The sequence below is a fragment of the Coturnix japonica genome, chromosome 11 (assembly GCF_054131305.1).
Source record: "Coturnix japonica strain WE chromosome 11, WE-NBRP24, whole genome shotgun sequence".
NCBI classification, from domain to species: domain Eukaryota; kingdom Metazoa; phylum Chordata; class Aves; order Galliformes; family Phasianidae; genus Coturnix; species Coturnix japonica.
This window is the reverse complement of record NC_140673.1, coordinates 1,460,837-1,484,519: the sequence shown is the minus strand read 5'-3', so window position 1 is coordinate 1,484,519 and position 23,683 is coordinate 1,460,837. Positions and strand designations below refer to the sequence as shown.

The window sequence follows — 23,683 nt, the reverse complement described above, 5'->3', positions numbered from 1 at the left end:
AGCTCATGGTTAGCTACTTAGTACATAAACTGGTGCACTTACTTAAAATATATAAAAATGTTTTTAGCAGCTTGTTTTAAGAATGAAGGTAATTATCAGGCCAATATTCTTATAAGTTAAGCTAACCAAGGAATAAGGATGAGAAAAAATACTTTCTGGCCTGACACTGAATCCTCCAGTGTTCTGGGGTAATTCAAGGGAATTCAATTCTGGAGTAATTTTGTTTTTAAAAAGAAGGATAAATGGTTGAGCCTCTAGATGCAGAGTGCAATTTGCTTTCTTTCTAGACATTTGGACCCATTTGGAACTTCTGTGAATTACTTGGATTCTGCCTTCAGAAATGTGAGGAATCTTGGAATCGTGTCTCTGACATCCACAGACATTAGTTCTCTGTATGCAAAGGCTCAGCATGTTGCCCTGCGACATTATGGATGTAACATTGTCCGAACAGAGTACTACAAGGAGCTGGCAGCCAGAACAGTCCTTGCTGCTGTGGCAAGGTATTGTTAAAACAAATCAGCTCAGATTGTGGGAATAAATTATTTTTTATATAGAATTTCAAACTGCTGCTAGGTTATGCATGCTGAGTTTCCAGACTTCTTGGATTCTGAAAGCCAGACTTTTTGATACAAAATCTATGTGTTGTATTTTATCTATGCTGCTATGTAAACTTAACTAACGTACTTTATATCAGTAAACTTTAAATAGTAAATTTTAAACTAAAGGCTTGGGAAAGATAAAAATACATAAATAGTGTAGGGGCTTGGGATTTTGAAAGGGTGGTGGGTTTTGGTTAGGGTGGGGGCTGTTATCCTGAAAACTAATGGCTGAACTCACAGATATGCAAGTTCTTTGATTCTTTTCTTAACGTTGTTGTACTGCACAGAGCTTTGTAAATATTAACTAAAAATCTTGACTGGCTTCTAGCTAAGAATTACTGGTTTTTCTAATGGAAGCTAGTGTTAAGGGACTGATGTTGACTTTGGAATCTCATGCTTGAGTTTAAAAATATATGTGTAATTGCTAACTTTTGAAATTAATTCTTTGCATCTAAATCAGGCATTCCCAACCTGCAGGCACATGCAGCGCAGCACAGCTCATATGGTGACCTACTGTTTGGCATCTTTGCAGCTGTTCTTCCCTGCTGCTTGACCCAACCTCAGGCACATGTCTAAATTGTCAGCATTCACAAATTTTGTGCTTTGCCTAGGCTATGTTGAGTGAAGAGGAGTTGTGTTGGGCTGATGGTTTCGTTGTTGCTGAGTAGTGGGTGCATGCCCAGGGCCATGCTGAGCTGCCTGGTGGGAAAGAGCCACTGCCGAGATGGCACAGGGCCAGGCCAGGCCGCATGCTACCCATGGACCATAGGTTGGTCATGCCTGCTCTAGATATTTGTAATAACTTAGGCCTATTAAACAAATAAAGACTGAAAGTCTAGTCTCTAATTGAGGAAGAAAAAGATAAAGGTAAGAGGACTGGACAAACTGCTTGAGAGGAAATGGAGAGAAAACATATTGTTATGGTTTTGCAATTTGGTTGGTGTTGGTATTCCACATCAGAACACCATGCTTCATAATGGGAGTAAAGGGGACAAGTTTTTTTCTGTGGGCTGCCTTAATGGGCATGTGGGGTGGAGCACCGGAAGGGAAGGGAGGAAGGGGACGTTGTTGCTGGCCCGGCTCCCTGCGAGGAGACAACGTGGTCAGAGCTTCCTGCCTTCCACAGCACCATCGGTGAGATTGGGGACTTGGTATTCTCTTTGTTGAAACTCTCTTGTTGTTGTTTAGTGTTATTAGGTTATTAAGCTGCCATTCGTTCTCAGATCACCTTTTTTTTTCTCCCTTATTTTTTGTTAGACCTAATCGCAATCTCCCTTCCCTTCCCCTCTCCACGAAACGCACGTGGCCGGGCCGGGCTGCGCCGCGCTGTGCCGATAGAGAAAGGGGGGGGGGGGGCTTTTGTTCCTGCTGCCCCGGGTTTGTGCCCACTGTTCCGGAGTGAGCTCTAGAGAGTACTCCGTGACATTTTTGGTGGAGGATGTGGGCAGAGCTCAGGGCAATGTTTTGGGCAGTAATTAGGTGGTTTTTTTCAGCAGCCCTGTAGGTAGGACTGATAGTCCCTAGGTTCCTGTGGTCCTGGCTTAAGGACTTCCTGATGTAGATTTATTAAGCTGATGGCTGGCAGGGATAGAGATATCTGCCTGGCTCCCTTTCAGACTAACGAACATCACAGGCACCGTGCTTGAACTGGCTCACGAATGCTCTGAATTCCTTAAGTATGACTGGGGTGTCAATTGGAATACTGTGTTGTTAGTCTCTCTAATTGTAGTAGTTTACTATAAATTGCAGAGAGACTTGCAAAGAATAGTGCAGAGAGACTCAGGAAAAGGGCCAGAAGCATGGGGACCCCCAGTATCAGGTAATCTCACCCCTGAACACCAGAGGGACCTTGGGAAATTAATAGAACCCCTGAGTGAGTGTGGGAGATCAGGGGGATCTCAGAACGAATGGCTTATGAAAAAGATAGAGAGTCTCGAGAATGAGATCCAAACCCTAAGGGGAAGGCAACAAGTTAATCCCAGCCGACCACAGGAAGCACCAGCATCAGTGTCAGTCGCCCCAGTGGAAGGCCAGAGATGGGAACTTGTGTCCTCACGTCTGGAACGGATGGAGGAAGTAGAGGAAGATCCGGGCGAGGGACCCTCCCCAAAACCATCAAGGAAGGCAGACATGGAGAAGATAGTGACGATGAAGGCCAGAGATGGGAGTGTGTGTCCTCACGTCTGGAACGGATGGAGGAAGTAGAGGAAGATCCTGGTGAGGGACCCTCCCCAAAACCACTGAGAAAGGCAACCCAGAAGACTAACAGACGCGGAGAAGATAGTGATGATGAGGGAAAAGTCACTGCTTCCTCTACTCGTAAACCTCTGAAAATTACTGAAATCCAAAGTGCGAGAAAGGAGTTTGCCCGACTCCCAGGTGAACGCCTTGTCACTTGGCTGCTCCGGTGTTGAGACAATGGGGCCTCCTGCGTGTCCCTAAGCTGCGATGAGGCTCGTCAATTAGGAAACGTTGCTCAAGACTCATCTATTGATAGAGGGATCAGCAGATGTCTCGATGGAGTTGCCAATCTCTGGGAGAGGATTCTATCAGCTGTAAAGGCAACCTGTCTTCTCAAAAGTGATTTGGAGCCTGTACTGGAAAAATGGAGTACAGCTGAGGGAGGTATCCAGTACCTGAGAGAAATGGCTGTGGCAGAAATGCTGTTCGATCCCACGTTTGTCCCTGGGGACCCAGAGGATTACCATGACCCAGAAAAGGTGAGCGGTACTCCGGAAATATGCAAGAAACTCATACAGTCAGCACCAGGGAAGTATTCCAGTGTGCTATTAACGAACTCTAACAGGTATGATGAGCTGGATAGGAGACCTGAAATTTTTGAGCTCATCCTTTCACTGCAAAATATCGAATACTCACTACTGACACACCGTACCACCATCGCAGCCATCTGTAAAATGGTGGATAGAATGGACCAAATGGAGAGAAGACGGGACAACATGCAGAAGAGCTGGTCTGCAGCAAGGAACCACAGTGAACCTGTGGCAGTCTCAGCTGTCAGACGCAAACGCACACCTGTCCGAGTGAAGGACCGCAGTGAGCCTATGTCACGTGGTGCCATGTGGAACTACCTGCGTGACCATGGAGAGGATATGAAGAAGTGGCATGACGAACCCAATTTTGTACTGCGAGCACGGGTAAGAAAATTACAAAAGAGGTCAGCCACTACTGAGGTTGCCTCCACCGCTTCAGACAACCAATAGAGGGGCCCTGCCCTCAGCCGGGGGGGGAGAGGGATAATAGAGTGTATTGGACTGTGTGGATTCGGTGGCCTGGCACATCAGAACCACAAAAATATAAAGCACTGGTGGATACCGGTGCACAGTGCACTCTGATACCCTCAGGTTTCGAAGGGACAGAACGGATACATATACATGGGGTGACTGGGGGTTCGCAGGAACTGTCTGTATTGGAGGCAGAGATAAGCCTCACTGGTAGAGACTGGCAGAAACATCGTATAGTGACTGGCCAGGGGGCTCCTTGCATACTTGGAATAGATTACCTAAGAAGGGGACATTTCAAGGACCCCAAAGGATACAGATGGGCTTTTGGAATAGCTGCTATAGAAACAGACAGTATTAAGCAGCTGTCTGATTTGCCTGGCCTATCAGAGGACCCGTCTGCTGTGGGGTTACTGCGGGTGGAAGAACAACGGGTGCCAATTGCCACGAGAACAGTACACAGACGACAGTACCGTACTAATAGGGATTCCTTGCTCCCTATCCATAAGCTCATTCAACAACTAGAAAGTCAGGGAGTAATTAGTAAGACCCATTCACCCTTCAATAGCCCCATATGGCCAGTGCGCAAAGCCAGTGGAGAATGGAGGCTGACAGTGGACTATCGTGGCCTTAGTGAGGTCACACCCCCATTGAGTGCTGCAGTGCCAGACATGTTGGAACTCCAGTATGAACTGGAATCGAAAGAGGCAAAATGGTATGCCACCATTGATATTGCCAATGCATTTTTCTCTGTCCCTTTGGCCACAGAGTGTAGGCCACAGTTTGCCTTTACTTGGAGGGGTGTTCAGTACACTTGGAATCGTTTGCCCCAGGGGTGGAAACACAGCCTGACCATCTGCCATGGGCTGATCCAAGCCACATTGGAACAGGGTGGTGCTCCAGAGCACCTGCAGTATATAGATGATATTGTTGTGTGGGGTGATACAGCGACGGAGGTTTTTAAAAAAGGAGAACGGATAATCCAAATCCTCCTGTCTGCTGGTTTCGCTATTAAGCGAGACAAAGTGAAGGGCTCTGCCCAAGAAATCCAGTTTCTAGGGGTGAAATGGCAAGATGGGCGTCGCCACATCCCAACTGACGTGATCAACAAAATTACTGCAATGTCTGCGCCCACTGACAAAAAAGAGACACAGTCTTTCCTGGGTGTGGTAGGCTTCTGGAGGATGCACATCCCAAATTATAGCCTCATTGTGAGCCCCCTCTATCAGGTGACCCGAAAGAAGAATAGCTTCACGTGGGGCCCTGAACAGCAGCAGGCCTTTGAGCAAATCAAGCAAGAGATAGCCCGTGCTGTGGCCCTGGGGCCAGTACGGATGGGACAGGATGTGAAGAACATCCTTTACACAGCTGCTGGGGAGAAAGGTCCCACTTGGAGCTTGTGGCAGAGAACCTCAGATGAGACCCGAGACCGACCCCTAGGATTCTGGAGTAGAGCATACAGGGGGTCGGAAGAGGGCTACACTCCAACTGAGAAGGAGATCCTAGCCGCATATGAAGGGGTCCGGGCTGCCTCTGAGGTAATTGGCACCGAAACACAGCTTCTCTTGGCACCTCGACTTCCAGTGCTGAATTGGATGTTTAAAGGGCAGGTTCCCTCCACTCACCATGCCACAGACGCCACATGGAGTAAGTGGGTTGCACTAATCACACAGCGGGCCCGGATGGGGAATCTCAGCCGTCCAGGGATCCTAGAAGTGATCATGGACTGGCCCGAAGGTAAAAAGTTTGAAGCACCACCAGCAGAAGAGGTGTCACGCGCCAAAGAGGCTCCCCCATACAATGAACTTCCGGAAAACGAAAAGAAGTTCGCCCTGTTCACTGATGGATCGTGCCGCATTGTTGGGAAACATTGCAGATGGAAGGCTGCAGTGTGGAGCTCCACACGACAAGTTGCAGAGGCCACGGAAGGAAGAGGAGAATCGAGTCAATTTGCGGAGGTAAAGGCTGTCCAACTGGCCCTAGACATTGCTGAGCGGGAGAAATGGCCAGTGCTTTACCTCTATACTGACTCATGGATGGTGGCCAATGCCTTATGGGGGTGGTTGCAGCAATGGGAGCAAAACAACTGGCAGCGGAAAGGTAAACCTATTTGGGCCGCTGAACTATGGAAGAACATTGCTGCTCGAATAAAGAATATGGTCCTAAAGGTGCGTCACGTAGATGCCCACGTGCCCAAGAGTCGAGTGACAGAGGAGCAACAAAATAACCACCAGGTAGATCGAGCTGCCAGAATTGAGGTGGCTGAGATAGACCTGGATTGGCAGAATAAGGGAGAGTTATTCCTAGCTCGGTGGGCCCATGAGACCTCAGGCCATCAAGGCAGAGATGGAACACATAAGTGGGCTAGAGACCGAGGGGTGGACATAACTATGGATGCTATTGCGCAGATCATCCATGATTGTGACACCTGTGCCATGATCAAACAGGCCAAGAGGATGAGACCTCTCTGGGGGGAAGGACGATGGGAAAAGTATAAATATGGGGAGGCATGGCAGATTGATTATATCACCCTGCCAAAGACTCGTAATGGTAAGCATTATGTACTCACCATGGTGGAGGTAACCACCGGGTGGCTTGAGACATATGCGGTACCCCATGCCACTGCCAGAAACACCATATTAGGCCTAGAGACACAAATCCTGTGGCGACATGGCACCCCAGAGAGGATCGAATCAGACAATGGGACTCATTTCAAAAATTCACTGGTGAGCACCTGGGCCAAAGAACATGGCATCGAGTGGATCTATCACATCCCCTATCATGCACCAGCCGCTGGTAAGATCGAGCGCCACAATGGTTTGCTGAAAACCACGCTGAAAGCAATGGGTGGTGGAACATTTAAGAACTGGGAGAAACATCTAGCAGAAGCCACCTGGCTGGTAAAGACCCGAGGATCAGCCAACCGAGACGGCCCTACACAGTCCAACTCCCTGCGTACCGTGGAGGGAGACAAGGTTCCTGTGGTGCATGTAAAGAATATGCTGGGAAAAGCGGTTTGGGTCCTTCCAGCCTCTGGAAAGGGGAGGCCCCTCCGCGGAACTGTCTTTGCACAGGGACCTGGGTGCACCTGGTGGGTGATGCAGAAGGATGGGGATGTTCAGTGTGTGCCACAGGGAAATTTGATGCTGGGGGAGTGCAGCCTGTGATTCCATGTGTATATATATATATATATATATATCTGTATGTACATATGTAATGCATGTTAACTACTGTTCTGTTTATATGTTGATAAAAGTTAGGCATGATGTGATGATGTGTAATAAGGGGTGGAATGTTATGGTTTTGCAATTTGGTTGGTGTTGGTATTCCACATCAGAACACCATGCTTCATAATGGGAGTAAAGGGGACAAGTTTTTTTCTGTGGGCTGCCTTAATGGGCATGTGGGGTGGAGCACCGGAAGGGAAGGGAGGAAGGGGACGTTGTTGCTGGCCCGGCTCCCTGCGAGGAGACAACGTGGTCAGAGCTTCCTGCCTTCCACAGCACCATCGGTGAGATTGGGGACTTGGTATTCTCTTTGTTGAAACTCTCTTGTTGTTGTTTAGTGTTATTAGGTTATTAAACTGCCATTCGTTCTCAGATCACCTTTTTTTTTCTCCCTTATTTTTTGTTAGACCTAATCGCAATCTCCCTTCCCTTCCCCTCTCCACGAAACGCACGTGGCCGGGCCGGGCTGCGCCGCGCTGTGCCGATAGAGAAAGGGGGGGGGGGCTTTTGTTCCTGCTGCCCCGGGTTTATGCCCACTGTCCCGGAGTGAGCTCTAGAGAGTACTCCGTGACACATATGCAGAAGTCTTCAGAATGGCAGAGCTAAAAAACTGACGGGAATGCATTTACACTTTAATCTTTTCATCTGCCTTCTTGTAATAGGTTGCAGAACGTTCTTAGGTACAGTTACACTGCATCTAATTAAACATAACCCTACTTTGAAACTACATTAGGAACTGAGATTTAGGGAGTGGGATGAGATTGAACTTTTTTAGCTGTTCAGGTGAGGTTTTATCTGCTCCGGCTTACATATTCCAACTCTTCTAAAACTTTCTTCTTCTCTGTGCTTACCTACTCAGGAGCTGCTCCCTTGTCTTCCTGCAGTCATTATTTAATTAATGTTTGATGATTTACCATTGTGTCTGTCATTGTAAATTTCAGTTTTCTCAGATTTTCATCAGTTTGTTTAGATTTTTTGTTATGTTCTCCTGGCAGTAGGTGGGTATTGGGATAGAAGGATAATGAAAAAACAGACCGGTATTTCTTAGAGTAATGAAAAAGTGAAACGTGACATTCTTGCCTTATGGAAAGTAGACTACGCTAAGCATTTAAGAAATTACTGTCTCCATATTGCTTTCTTAGACCTTCAGTATCAGCTTCTAGAAAGCAAGTGAGCTCAGGAATCTTTCAGTAGCTTAAGGTGTCTCTGGAAATGTTACTCTACTAGATACAGTACAGTGTGTGTGTGTTGTTGTTTTTTTTTTTTTTTGTAGAGCTGCAGCTCGCTGTAACAAAGGCATTGAAGTCTTGCTCGCAGTAGCCCTAGAACACTTTGTTCTTGTAGTTGTCAGAGTTTTAAGGGGACCATCTCCCGCAGATGATTCAGCAAAGAAAATAAGATATCTCATCCACTGCCAGTGGTGTGAAGAGAGAATTTTTCAGAAAGAAGGCAGTATGGTAGTGGGTATGTGAGTATTTCTCATAACTTTCTTGAACATATGATTACTGTGTGGGTTTGGGTTTATTTTTTTTTCTTTTGCTTGTTAAGGTCTTGTTTATATTTACATCTCTTTAAGAAATTAGTATTTCTATTTAATGTAAAGATGCATGTAGTATATATAGTGGAGAAGCTACTTCTAATACAGGCTGTTTGTTTTATGGTAGTTATTTAGATTCATTATGTTCATGGATTTTGCTGTAAATGTCCTGGATTTATTGTTAGGGATCACGTACTCCAGCTCACTGTGGCTGCTGAAGGATGCCTGATAGGCTGTTCAGTCCATCCTTCTGGTGAAAGAGTGGGACATTCTGTTTCCTCCATACAGGGGCAGCTTGATGGATTTAGTGTCAGATTGCTTTTCTGCAGGCCATCATGTTCAGTTACCTGAAAATATGGTGAAATAAACAGAATCACTTTCCCTCAGATGAGGGTATGTTTTGCCTGATTGGGCCTCATCTGTAAATGCCTGATGGAAATAATTTTAGTAGCTGTGATAAGAGAAGTTCACAACGTTCCTGCAGTTGATCTAGTGCTTTGGAATAAATGGAAGCAGCCTTTCTTTTGAAAGCTGAGCTCAAGCTTGTGAGCTGTCTCTATACAAAAATCAATCTAGAGCAGGGGTAGACTAGCAAGGTAATAGTTGGAATGAATTTAAAAGGAAAAACCTTATTTGCTTCAAAGTTGCAGGTTCTGGGATATTTTGCTATTCAGCTGGTGGTATCTTTTCTTTGCTCAAAGTCAGGTGCAGAGGTGTGCAGTGACTTTTTCATTAAAGAGATTCAGTCCTGTTTTTATAAACATAAATTATTAACTCACAAGTGCAGCATTATGGTAGTGATCTTAATAAATAAATTGTTTATTTGATGCTCTCTGCCTGCAAGCAGTCTCGCGGCCTACAAATATTGTAGGCGAGCTGTATTTTGTGTATGTAATTGACAGATGTTCAAATTTTTGTTGTTGATGTTTACTGTTAGCCTGGACAGCTGCATATATAGTTGTAGGAAGAATAGTAATTACCTCATCATTTGAAATTTGCCAAGAAACGGAGCAAGTTAGTTGGCTATTTTTTCAGTGTCATTTTAGGAATAATTAGAGATCAAAATCATCACTCACTGAATTTTCTTAAGCACTGCTGCAGTGTTTGACAGAAGTGAGAGCTGTTGCACTTTTGCTGTTGTTTACCCTTCTAGTTACTTCAGTAAAGTCCTATCTGTATCATCTCAGTAAGCATTGATGACTATTCCAGATTAACAGAAATCCTGTTTTTCTGTTGTAGAAAATCCTTATCAGCAGCTACCTTGTGATTGTCATGGCAGTATGCCTGGGAGGACAGCAGTTGTTCTTGGTCCTCTCTGGTAAGTTCACAGCATGGGCACTGGAGAGTAACGGGCTGGGAGGACCTCTAGAGGTCAGCTGCTCCAGCGCATCACAGAAATGCAAGGCTGCTGGAACATCCATTGCTATCTATTATAATAGAAAAGTGTAGCAGTCAGGAGTAATTCAGGAAGCAGTTAATTGATTCTGTTTTCTGAGTTTAGTAAGGTGTTCAGTTTTTTGTTTTGTTCATAGCACTCAAACCAGTACATAAATAACAAATTCACTTTCAACTTCACATTTAGTGCAACTGTTTTAGTATGTCCTGCACTGGAGAACCTGGCTCCGTGTTCCTCTAGTTGCTAAATGTCATGAAGTTGTTTATTACTTGATATTTACAGAGCATATATAATAAATCTTTTACAGAGTGTATATAATAAATCTTAATATGTGCTGATGGGAGTACACTACTTGTTAATTTATAAAATTGCCTATTGTGAGAAACAAAAATAAATTCTTTAAGTCTTCTAATGGTTTCAAAGTGGCATTAAAAGCAGTAGCTTTCTTCCTGATACAAGTAGGACTGAAAGACCTTCTCTATATAGTACAGTAAGTTAGTGATAGGAATAACAGTCCTGCTACTGTCCTTGTAAACAAAGCTATTCTATACTGCTATGTTAAGCACACAGTACAGTGCCGCTCTTTGGTGTAATTTGACTGCAAATCACTGTGTGTGATCTTTTTAAGGAAACTTATTTTTACTTTACTAATGAAAGTCTTCTCACTTCTCTTGTGTTTCTTAGGTCAGGTGCTCTCTTTAATACTGGATTCCTCAGAAGAATGCTGTCTGAAGCTGTCCAGTATGGCTTAGATGAAGTTCAGCCACTTTTGAAAACCGTAGTTTGTGAATCTGAGTGTACAACTTCCAAGAATTTTTCTACCCATAGTCCTTTTGATGAAAACAAACAAGGTAAGAAAAAAAAAACAGCTGCCTCTTATCATGGTTTTGTAATGTTGCTGTCAGTATTCCACATCATAACATCATGTGCAGTATGGATCATTAGAAGGTTCATACATCAGTTCTGTGGAATAACAGCATCCCAAATACTCAGCTCTCAGAAGAAAACTAAGTATCCCAGAAGACTTCGCGGTCAGAGATAAGTCATGGGAGGAGGACATATATAATCTCTCTCCCAGGCTGGAGCTCTCTCTCTCCGACTCTCGGAGAGTGGGAAGCATTCCAGCCGTGTCACCCAGAGTTCACAGTAGGCCTCTTGGTTTTTGGGGATGCTCTCTCTCTGTTTTGTTTGATTTATTAGCCTCAATCATATTTTATTATATTGTGTTATCTTGTATTCTGATATCATATTTAGTAAAATAAGTTTTCCTCCTTAGATTGCCGGTACTGTTCTCTTTTCCCATTCCCCTTTTCCCAGGCATTCACGGGCACAGGTAAATCTAAGTAACCCGTGGCTGATTTTGGTGGAGAATGCAGGCATTAGCTGCTGCTTTTTAGCTTTTAGAGGGAATCTCTCTTTGCTCTGAGAGAGCTTCGTTAGTTTCGTTAGGGAAGTTTTATCTTTTTCGTAGCTGCTCACTGAGAATGTGACCTTGAAATTCCAGGCGAACTGTCAACATTTAGGGGTAGCTGTAAACTCTGAGCATTGCTATCTTACTTTTGTAAAGAAAACAAAGGGATTTCTTTCTCAGAGCACAGCTAGCTGGCTCTGACTTTTACAACGCCTGCCAGCTATGAGTCTGCTCTCTATTTTAGGAGCACTGCATAGGGGATTCAAAGCCATCATGTTCTTCGGAACTTATTGGCCCCTTCTTAAGTTTTTGATGTCTTGTTATGGAATATATGCATTATACAACAAGTAAGGGCACTGATGAATACATCTGCCTGGTACTTCTATGCAGTGTGGGATGATGTGAATTTTGACGCTTGCTTCCCAGATGAAATAGTTAATTTTACAGTAGCTAATTTCACAATTGCTAATTTCACAGCAGCTAATTTTACAAACACCACGATGTTCAATCCAGTTTCCAGGCTGTCTTATCAGATTGCCGCATGGTTTTTGAAAACCAAGCCAGTGTTCATACTTGTTTTCATACTCATTTTTCATGTTATCAATATCAATATGAATGAATGCACTCCAGTACATTCGTTCTATGCGGAAGTCCCCTCCAAAACCAGAGAATGCTGACTGGCAGGGGATATGGAAAGGTTTAGGAAAAATCTTAGAAGCTTTGGGACCTGCAGTGTCGTGGGATTTCACTCTTGAATGCTTGAGGGACCCTGAGAAATTAAGTGAATATTTGAGTCAGAGGTGGTACGGCTTACAGAGATCTAAGGAGGTAAACCTTATTTGGGGTTTGGCTTATGCATACCGTGCTCTGTATAATACTATTCTGGAGAGAGAGTTTCCAGTCTGAGGTTTAAGCCAAAGAAGAAAATCCCCAAGTCAACTCTGATCAGTCACAGGAGGCACCAGTAACAATATCAGTTGCCTCTGTGGAGGGCAAGAAATGGAAACGGGTTTCCTCACATCTAGAATGAAAAGAAGGAGAAGCAGAGGAGGAGGCAGCAGAAGATCCAGGTGAGGGGTCTGGATCAGCACCGAGAAAGGCAAAAGAAAAAACTAAGAGGCATGAAGAAGAGAGTGATGAGGAGGAAATCTCTATTACTGTTTGTCGACTGCTGAAGTTGACTGAAATCCAAGGCTCAAGAAAGGAATTTACGCAGCGTCAAAACAAAGGTCTCCTTGCCTGATTGATTCGCTGCTGGGACAGTGGGGCCAACAGCTTGTATGTAATGGTAACGAAGCTCGCCACCTAGGAAGCATTGCCAGAGACCCAGCTAACGACAGAGGGATAAGCAGATGATTCAATGGAGCTGGCACCCTCTGAGACTGACTGTTAACAGCCGTGAGGGAAAGTTCAAGGATGCTTTGAAATCTCAGATTAAAGGTATCCAGTACCTGAGGGAAAGGGCTGTGGTGGAAATGTTGTACAACCCTGATCAACAAGACCGTGATTCTGAGTGAGGACCAAGCCTAGCATGTGGCAGAAACACACAAGTACAGCACCAGAAAGTTATGCACAGACATTGGTAAGAATGTTTGGAAGATACGAGGACCAACAGAGAAGACCCTGAGTTTTTGAACTGATTATGACATTTCAAAACTACGAACAGCAGCTCCCCCCACTGTGCGCCGCAGTTTCTTCCAACTCACGAGTAGAAGACCGACTTCTTCTGCACAAGAAACTGTTTCCATCAACTAATCTTGATGATCCCATAGTAGTATCAGAAACGACTGATGAAGGTCAATCCCCATACAGGCCACCAGGTCTAATGAAGGATCTATTCAAACTAGTCCAGTCCTACTCCTTACCTGTATCATCTAAAGTCTCAGCTATTAGACACACATGCATTCCAGCTCAAACAAGGAACAACAGTAAGATTACACCACGTGTTTCCATGTGGCATTACCTATATGACCACAGAGAAGACATGAGGAAGTGGCATGACCAACCTACTCCTGTACTACGAGCATGGGTGAGAGAACTATAAAACAGACCAACCACCAGTACAGCTGCTCCAGTCATCACAGGTAACCAATAGGGGGGCCCTGCCCTCAGTCAGGGTGGTGAGAGAGGGATAATAGATTTTATTGGACTGTGTGGATTCGATGGCCTGGCACATCAGAACCACAGAAATATAAGGCACTGGTGGATACCGGTGCACAGTGCACTCTAATGCCCTCAAGTCATGAAGGGACAGAATTAATCCATATTTCTGGAGTGACTGGGGGCTCTCAAGAATTGACTGTGTTGGAGGCTGAAATAAGCCTCACTGGTAAAGACTGGCAAAAGCATTCTGTTGTGACTTACCCAGGGGCTGCATGTATACTTGGTATTAATTACCTCAGAAGGGGGCACTTCAAGGATCCTAAGGGGTATCGATGGGTCTTTGGGATAGCTGCTGTAGATATGGACAACATTAAGCAGCTGTCTGTTTTGCCTGGCCTGTCAGAGGACCCGTCTGTTGTGGGGCTGCTACAAGTAAAAGAGCAGCAGGTACCGATTGCTACAAAGACAGTGCACAGACGGCAGTACCACACCAAGAGGGATTTCTTGCTCCCCATTCATGATTTGATTCACCACCTGGAGAATCGGGGGGTGATCAGCAAAACTCACTCACCTTTTAACAGCCCCATATGGCCATTGTGTAAAGCCAGTGGAGAATGGAGGCTGACAGTAGACTGTCATGGTCTGAGTGAGGTCACACCCCCACTGAGTGCTGCTGTGCCGGACATGTTAGAACTCCAGTACAAGCTGGAGTCAAAAGCAGCCAAATGGTATGCCACCATTGACATTGCCAGTGCCTTCTCTATTCCTTTGGCCACAGAAGGTAGGCCACAGTTAGCCTTCACCTGGAGGGGCATTCAGTATACTTGGAACCGTTTGCCTCAGGGATGGAAACACAGCCCAACCATTTGCCATGGGTTCGTCCAGGCTGTATTGGAACAGGGTGATGCTCCTGAACACCCGCAGTACATTGATGACATTGTTGTGTGGGCCGATACAGCAGAGGAAGTTTTCACAAAAGGAGAGCAAATAATCCAAATTCTTCTACAAGCTGGTTTTGCTATTAAGCAAAGCAAAGTGAAAGGGCCTGCCCAGGAAATTCAGTTCCTAGGTATAAAGTGGCAGGATGGATGTCGTCACATCCCAACAGATGTGATCAACAAAATCACTGCTGTGTCTCCACCAACTAGCAAGAAAGAGACACAATCTTTCCTGGGTGTTGTGGGCTTTTGGAGGATGCACATTCCAAACTACAGCCTCATTGTAAGCCCCCTTTTTCAGGTGACACGGAAGAAGAATAATTTTGCACAGGGCCCTGAGCAGCAGCAGGCTCTTGAACAGATTAAACAAGAGGTAGCCCATGCCATGGCCCTGGGGCCAGTACGGATGGGACAGGATGTAAAGAACATCCTCTACACTGCTGATGATGATCAAGCTGCCAGAATTGAGGTGGCTCAAATAGACTTGGACTGACAGAACAAGGGTGAATTATTTCTAGGTCGATGGGCCCATGAGACCTCAGTCCATCAAGGAAGAGACGCGACATATAAGTGGGCTAGAGACCGAGGGGTGGACTTAACTATGGATACGATTGTGCAAATTATTCATGACTGTGAAACATGCCATAATTAAACAAGCCAAGAGAATGGCGTGGCAGGTTGATTATATCACCTTGCCACAGTCTCGTAGTGGTAAGTGTTATGTGCTTACTGTGGTAGAGGCAACCACTGGGTGGCTTGAAACATAGGCAGTACCCCATGCTACCACTCGAAACACCACATTGGGTCTTGAGAAACAAGTCCTGTGGCGACATGGCACCCCAGAAAGAATTGAGTGATAATGGGACACATTTCAAAAATTCCCTTATAAATACTTGGGCATGAGTGGATTTATCATATCCCTTACCATGCACCAGCTTCTGGTAAAATTGAACGATACAATGGGTTGTTGAAAACTATGTTGAAAGCAATGGGCGGTGGAGCATTTAAGCACTGGGAAAAATACTTGGCAGAAGCCACTTGGTTGGTCAATACTAGAGGATCTGTCAATTGTGATGGTCCTAGCCAATCTAGCCCACTACATACTATAGAGGGAGATAAGGTCTCTGTTGTACATGTAAAGAACATGTTGACATGTTGGGAAAAGCTGTTTGGGTCCTTCCAGCCTCTGGAAAGGGCAAACCTCTCTGTGGAGCTGTTTTTGCCCAGGGACCTGTGTGCACTTGGTGGGGCAGAAGGAGGGGGATGTTCAGTGTGTACCACAAGGAAATTTGATGTTGGGGGAGTGCAGTCAGTAATTCTATGTATCTATGTATATGTTTGCATGTGTAGTGCATTTTAGTTACTATAGTTATACATTTAGTTATATTACATTTAATGTACTATTTAGTTACCATAGTTTTATATATGTGTGTATATATATTAACCATGATGTAATGATGTAGAATAAGGGGTGGTATGTCAGGGTTTTGTAATATTGCTGTCAGTATTCCACATCATAGCATCATGTGCAGTGTGGATCATTAAAAGGTTCTTACTCCAGTTCCATGGAATAACAACATCCCAAATACTCAGCTCTCAGAAGAAAACTACTTATACCAGAGGACATCATGGTCAGAGATAAGTCACGGGAGGAGACATATATAATCTCGCTCCCAGGCTGGAGCTCTCTCTCTCGGACTCGGAGAGTGGGAAGCGTTCCAGCCGTGTTGCCTAAAGTTCACAGTAGGCCTCTTGGTTTTTGGGGACTCTCTCTCTCTGTTTTGTTTGATTTATTAACCTCAATCATATTGTATTATATTGTGTTATCTTGTATTCCGATATCATATTTAGTAAAATAAGTTTTCCTCCTTAGATTGCTGGTACTGTTCTCTTTTCCCATTCCCCTTTTCCCTTCCCATTTGAGCCAGGGGCCCCACGGGGTGGCTGTTCCCTGTTATGGGCACAGGTAAACCCGTGACACCTCTTCACAAAAAGACTGGCTTGGTGGTGGTTTTAGAGAGAGATTGCTCTTTGATAACATAATGCTAACAGCAGAGTATATGCAACAAGGTCAAGAAAGTAACTTGATTTGAATCTAACATGAGGCTTAGCAGTGCTGTAAAAAGAGTAGGATCTATCAAAGGCAGAGTGCTGGATTTATACCTATTTAACCACTACGGTAGGTCCTGAAGCAATTAAGCAGGCTGACTACCATGAAATCCATAGAGCTGGAGATAGTACATGCCTCTCAGTTCTGTTTTGTACTCTGCTCCTCACCATTGAGGACTACAATTGTCCTGCTCTGCATTCTGCTGGAATAGAAAATCATTCCACCAAAAGGAGCAACTTTCTGCATGTGCATGCTCTTTTACCCTTAAACAAAGTTATATTTTGAATATTTCCTCTAAATTCAACTACTGAGCTGGTAAGCAAATTAACCAGCCTCTCAGTGTTCTTCAGGCTGGGAGGTGGTGGTGTTTTTTTCTTTTGAACTAAAGCATTTTCCCATTCCACTGTTTTACAGTAGACTTAATTTTGACCCTTAATTCTATTCTAGAAGAGTGTGGCGTATATATTAAAACACCAGATACGCTGGCAGAATCTGATGTGGTACCTGGTAAGTAGATCGTTTTTGTGCAACTTCAAAGTATGATTTTATGCTGCAAGTGATGGCCAAGCCAAACTAGTTTTCACCTATAAATTCTCTATATTTAATCATACTTGAGTAAAAGTTATTTTCCCACTGCATAATTGTTTTACTTCATCTGGAGTCATGTTTCCTGATAAAAGCACAATGCTAATTACTCAGTTATATTTCTCAGCATAAATACATATATGAAGATGTGGTTGCTGTGTATATTTTCAGTTTGTTATGTCTTTGGCTTCGCTGGCTTTTATTATTATTATTTTGTGAATTTAGTGAATATTCACAGGTTTCACTGGCCTTTTTTGTGATTCAGGAAAAAGAAAAAATAATGAAGTGACGCAAAATGCTACCAAGCGACAAAAAACTGACAGCAGTGCTGAGCACCCTGCATTTTACTATAATATCCACAGACACAGTATTAAAGGAATGAACATGCCCAAGTAAGGCTTACATTTACCTTCCAGTCTCACAGTGCTATGATAACTAATATATAATTTGTACTGAACCAGCCTTGCTACTGCTAATGCCTTCTTACATGGCTTTTTCAGGTTAAATAAATTCTTAAACTATCTCTCTGAAGCTGGATACAGAGTCAGCAGAACCCACTTTGATCCTATGGGTGTTCGCACCAACGCACCCTTGGCACAGTTTAAGACTGTTCTCATGAAGTACAGCACTCCCACATATGCTGGAGGGCAAACAGAAGTCCCTCTCCATCTGACAGAAGATGTCCAGGTGGGAGACCAGCTTCAAGTGGTTGCAGACAGCAAGGCAAAAGGTGATGAGTTTCTGGAAGAGAACAAATATGGAGACACTGTCACTGTCTTTGCAGAAGACTGTCCTACTCACTGTGCAGCTGATTAGTCCAGATCCTTTTGGGATCAGAACTTGCAACTACGCTCTGTTCAAGTACACCAGTATTCCTTGCAGACCTTGAGTTTGACAGTTTGAAACCCCTGCAATTTTTTGGGGGGAGGAAATTTTTGGGGGGAGGTTTAGAATTCTAGAACTTAGCACTGAATGCAGCAGTATGCATGGTCAAAACGCTTTTCCTGTGGGAAAGTTTTTAGATAGTTGGTTCTTTCACACTCACATCCACTTTTACACTGAGCATTGTAGCTAGCGCCAAGTCTTTGTGCAGCCTTATTCAAGCTGCTAGAACAGGACCCAAAAGAGTGGGGCCAAAAGTCTTAAGCATTTCTGAACATAAATTTAGTTTGAATCAGACAATCATTTCTAAAACCTGGCCAGTTAAAATTCAAAGGGAGGTCACAAAATACTGCAGGACAAAATGTGATGTGAACTGAAGCAAGCTGGAAAGTGCTAACTTGGTGCACTTCTAACTCCACTTCTAACTCCACATTGCTCATGTAATTTGGCCTTTGGTTTCATTTCTGTAGATCTACCTACAGGCAAAATCCTAACAAAAATGAGAATGGAAAGGAACCTTTGCAGAGCTGTCACATAATCTTCAGTTCCAAACTAAGCTTTAGTGATTTGTCTTCATTGATTCTAGTAGTTTGTTTGCTCTGAGGTTTAATTTGGTTGTTCACTTAAAAAAAGTGTATCGTGACCAGACATCACAATCTGAAGTTCCAGAATAATTTAATAATACAGTTTGCTGTTGAAAGATCTCTTCAGTGACTGAGCAAAGATGCTATTTGTTGGTAGTCATTTCGGGTTTCTTTAAATACATGGCAACATTCCAGCCAAACAAACTTGCCTCCATTTTTTTTTTCCCTCAAAAAAACTTGTACATACATTTTGCTTGGATTCTTAGAATCACAGAATGGCTTGGGTTGGAAGGGACCATAAAGACTGTCTGTTTCCAACACCCTGGAGTGGTCTGGTTGCCACCTACCAGACTGAGTAAAGAATCCCCTCTTAATATTTAAAAAAGGGGGGAGTTTCAGGTTAGAACTGTTCCCTGTCATTCTGTCATTATTTGCCTGCATATTTCAATTCAAGTTGAGTCTCCCTTAAGCTTCCTTTAAGTATTGGAAAGTCACAATGAGATCTCCCCAGAGCCTTCTTCAGGCTGAATGACCTTAGATCTCTCAGTCTTTCTTCATAGGAAAGGTGCTCCAGCTCTCTGATCATGTTTGTGATTCTCTGGACCTGCTCCAACAGCTCTACATTTTATGCTGGGGGTTGCAGGCCTGGATGCTGTATTCCAGATGAGGCCTCACAAGGGTGGGGTCAAGATGGACAATTACTTCCTTCTCCCTGCTGGCCGCTCTTCTTGATGCAGCCCAGGACACAGTCAACCTTGTGGGCTGCAAGCACAAACTGTCTAGCTTTTTGTCCATCAGGGCCCCTAAGTCCTCCACAAGTCTGCTCTCTGAATGAATGTCTGGGATTATCCTGACCCAGCTGCAGCATCTTGCACTTTGCCTTGTTGAAACTCATTAGGTTCTTATGCATCCATTTTTCAAAGCTTGTCCAGGTCTCTTTGCAAAATATCCCTTCCTTCTATCATATCAGCTGAGCCACTTGGTGTGTTGTCATCTGTAAACTTGATGCGCGTGTACTTGACTTTGCTCTTTAGGTCATTGATAAAAGAGTGCTGATCTTAAAATGGAGTCCTGAAGGACACCACTAGTAGCCAGCCTCCACCCGGACATAGAGCTGTTGACCAAAACCCTCTGGCTGCAACCATCCAGCCAATTCCTTATCAATCAAATAGTACACACTTAATCTCTCTCCAATTTAAAGATAAGGATGTGATATGGCACCATATCTAAGGCCTTGCAGAAATCCAGGTAGATGATATCAGTTGCTCATCCTTTGTCCACTGGTCCATCCAGTGCACTTTGTTCACTTTGTCCATCCTTTGCTCCACTGCAGAAGGCCACTGAATTTGTTAGGCACAACCTGACCTTGGTTGGAACAGTACTGGCTATCTCAGATTAGCACATGCCTTATCATAGTTTCTAGGATGTTCTGTTCCGCATTCTTTCTAAGCACAGAGGTAAGGCTCATCAGCATGTAGTTACCCCGATTTTCCTTTCTCCATTTCTTAAAAATGACAATGATGATTCATTTTTCCAGTCACCGGGGAATTTGCTTGACAGCCACGAGTTTTCAAATATGATGGAGAGTGGTTGGCAGCTACATCAACCTGTTCTTTCCTGACCTGGGTTATATGTCATCTTGCTGCATAGAATTCTAATGTTCGCTTTCATGGAGACAGCATTGGACTTGTTCTCAGTGGGCGGGATTTGGCTCCCTCAGCTCCAACCGACGTGTTTGAGGATGTGAGAAGCATGGGAAGCATGACTGCCAGTGAAAACCAAGGCAAAGAACTTTCTGAGCAGCCTTGTTCATGTCTGTTGTACGCAGTTGTTCCTTCTCATTGTCAAGGAGAGTGTACCTCAGAGGGGGTATGCTCTCCTTTGCCTGTCTCTTCTGACCAATATACCTGTAGAATAGTAATAGTAATAGTAATAGTAATAGTAATAGTAATAGTAATAGTAATAGTAATAGTAATAGTAATAGTAATAGTAATAGTAATAGTAATAGTCTCGTGCGGGTTGGAAGGGACCTTAGAGATCATCAAGTCCAACCCCCGGGATTCGAGCCTCTGTGCTGCAGAGCGGCACTTCTACCACTTGCGCCACAGCAGATTCGAACACCTGGGCCCCAGTGTTGCAATGCAGCATTCCTACCACCTGCGCCACCAGGGCACACTCACAATTCTTTCATATTTCTCACTGAGTTTAGTTCCATCTGGGCCTTGGCTTTTCTAATCCCATCTCTGTACATCAAGATGGCACTCCTGTATTCTTCCCAGGCCACATGTCCATGCTTCCACTGCCTACATTTCCTTTCTGTCCCTCAGCTTGTCTATGAGGTCACCATACCACTCCCCTGCCATCCCTGCTTGATTTCTTGTTCTGGGAGAATGAGAGGTCTTGTGCTCTCAGAAAGGTGTCCTTTAAGAGTTGTCAGCTCTTCCCCATTCCTTTGTCACTACAGATTGCTTCCCAGGAAATCTCATCCAATAATTCCGTTAACAGTCAGAAATTTGCTGTCCTGAAGTTCATGATCCCAACTTCTTTCTTTGCTAGGCCCATATTCTTCAAGAACATCAAATCATCCAAGCATGATCACTATAGCTCAGACTATCTCCAGTTTTATCCTCTTTAATCAACTCCTCTGCATTGGTGAGCATGAGGTCCAGTAATGCTGCTCCTCTGCTTCGACTTCTCTATGGCTGAAGATGCATTTGTGCTGAAGTCGAGGCAGCAGAATCCCTTCTGGCCTAGGTGTTGTTCCATTTTGGCACAACCTAGACCAGTCCAAGCGAGAAGAAAGTCCACTGCCATCTTCATCTGAGTCAGTCCAGTGTCAAGGGAACTCGGCGTATCAGCTATATCAGTCAGTGCATGGGAAGTGTGATTCACATTTTTGCTGCTCAACAAGCAAGCCATGCTGTCACACATGTATTATGAACGACTTGGGGCCAGATAAAGATAGTACCTATGACCTGGCGTACATTCCCGTTGAGATACATGCAATCATTGCATTCTGGTGTTATTGTCTCTATACTCCACCATCGTCACAAACCTTCTGTGAGGAATCGTTGGATGTCACGTGGTGAGGTAGGTGCATACCATATTGCCCAAGCAATATGCATATTACCCAAGTTGCAGGGACCACCCTTAGGTTGAATGGGCATGACTGCGTAGACATATCCTGGCACGCAAATTAGGCCCATACCCAGGGGCAAGTGGATAGGGGCATCATTCTCCAGCTTGACTGTCACATGGACTGTAGAGTTGCTTCTGGGGATGGTCTCACTTTCCTGTGGATCATAGTCCTGGCTGCCTTTCAGCCTTGCATTAGGTGAGCTGGAGTGAAACCAGCCCCACCCCACCGCTGACGCATTGGGATGCATGGTGGCCAGGGCTTGCTATCAAATATTCCCTTCTCGAGAGGGCCTTGGGGCTGCTGGGGAACAAGTAACCCCATTGCTATTGGTCTTTGCCACAGGAGCTCACTTCTTTGGATGGACATTCCTGTGCTATACCAGATCCCTTCGCACACGCACCTAACAAGGGGCAGACGATTACCTCTATCGTCCACCACCCTGATCTGATTCAGTAAATCATCATTGGTGCAGGCTGTCCTGTTGAAACAAGGGACTTCAGCATAACGTATGGCAAGAGCACAGGTACAAAATGGATCACCTACCACTGAGAGGGCCAAGCACACTGTGGAAGAGTTAGTCAGTTACACCTATCCGTGTAACAGAAGAATATCCTAATAAGAGGGCGCTATGCCTGTCCCCAAGGGGGCCCATGACACCTTTTGGAATAAGAGTCAAGGTGCTGTCAGTCTGCGGCACTGACTGGGCGGTGGCCAGATCCACTCCTGCACTACCGGCAGAGGCTGGTCTGAGTGAGCTGGCCAGGCAGTGGCCGACCGATTCAGGGCCGTATTTGCTGTCATAGTGCGTGGTCACGCATTCCTCTTCCCATTTCCCAGCAGATCACAGGGCTGTGCAGCAACAGGGAGTTTGGATCAGCATTCTCTCGCCCCGTGCAACACCCTTCTGTATCAGGACAGGGTCTATCCAGAATAGTACGAGCAGTTTTATTTACTTGCTCAGGCTTTTTGTAGTCCCTTTGTACATATCCGGGCTCCCTGCAATTGTAACATTTCATTCTTTCAGTTGTTCCTGCATTGAGTTGAGAGACGGCCAAGAAATTTAAGGTAGGGCTGGGCAGCCTCCTGCTTAACTGATATAAGTAAGGCATTAGACAAATTAGTATCAGGTATCTGACAGATAACACATAGCACCAAAGTCTTAACTTGATCAAGGCATTGCCTGTCCATCTGTGCCTGGGCCTGAGGTGTTGCCCAGACCCGAAATCATAACATAACTGTCAGCAACTAGAGTGAAAAGAAGGAAGATGCAGTGCAGGGAGACAGCATCATGACAAGTGAGGAGGGGGTGGAAGATGCACATCCACAGCAGTGTGGGTAGGGGGGGTGCAGCTGAGACACAGGTCAGATCAAGGCAGGAACAGTTTGAAGAAATTCTTCCTTGTCGAATTTGGTTTAAGCCCTTCCATTATTTAGTACCAAAGAAACAACAGTTTAACAGCTGTTCTGTCTTTAGCAATAGGAGTCTGCCAGAGTTTTGTACCAATTTTAACCCAAAGCTCCCCATCAGGAGAGAACCCAGTGTTCAGAAATTCAGAAACATTTTTACTGCAACCTGGAAATAAATCCCTAAGGGTCCCATTCTGTGTTGATCTGTAACTGATTAGAAGAAAGCCGTCAACTTTTGCATACTCTAACATATCGATTTGAATAATCACTAAAATTTGTGCAGCAAATACTTTTAGAGTGCTCACAACCATGCCTTTTAAACTAATAGATAATTAATGGTCGTACAAATTTATGAAGTTGCATGTCAGATAGAATCATTGTCAGTGGGCAAATGTGCCAAAAATGTGTTTTCAGTGGATGTGATAGGCAGTGCCAGCAGGGCGTCCCCTGCTTCAAAGTGCTCTTTACCTTTCTCACCTATCACAGATTCTCTCCTGCTTTTGTTTCTCTCAGAGCCTGAATGGTA

General features: G+C 44.6%; 2 protein-coding genes across 8 annotated transcripts in view; one reads left to right on the top strand and one right to left on the bottom strand.

The window, feature by feature from the left end:
* Positions 1-18,815, top strand: part of TRMT1L (tRNA methyltransferase 1L) — a 30,977-nt gene extending 12,162 nt beyond the window's left edge. For 3 of the 7 annotated variants that reach the window (XM_015869853.3, XM_085510814.1, XM_085510817.1), the window contains 7 exons: positions 288-500; positions 8,339-8,529; positions 9,842-9,920; positions 10,683-10,849; positions 17,008-17,067; positions 17,411-17,537; positions 17,646-18,815. In XM_015869853.3, coding sequence (XP_015725339.1) covers positions 288-500; positions 8,339-8,529; positions 9,842-9,920; positions 10,683-10,849; positions 17,008-17,067; positions 17,411-17,537; positions 17,646-17,961 — 1,153 coding nt within the window. In that variant the 3' untranslated portion in view covers positions 17,962-18,815. Of the gene's footprint in view, positions 1-287; positions 501-8,338; positions 8,534-9,841; positions 9,921-10,682; positions 10,850-12,358; positions 16,323-17,007; positions 17,068-17,410; positions 17,538-17,645 lie in introns of those variants that run through there. The other 4 variants (XR_014932522.1, XR_014932523.1, XM_085510815.1 and 1 more) reach the window with 4 other exon arrangements.
* Positions 18,816-21,658: 2,843 nt separating this feature from the next.
* Positions 21,659-22,326, bottom strand: LOC146758896 (uncharacterized; the record flags this gene model as incomplete). The annotated part of the gene is given in 2 exon segments (XM_085511915.1): positions 21,659-22,033; positions 22,036-22,326. Coding segments are annotated over 2 exon segments (666 nt in total), but the record flags the coding sequence as incomplete, so codon positions are not given.
* Between the last annotated feature and the right edge of the window lie 1,357 nt (positions 22,327-23,683).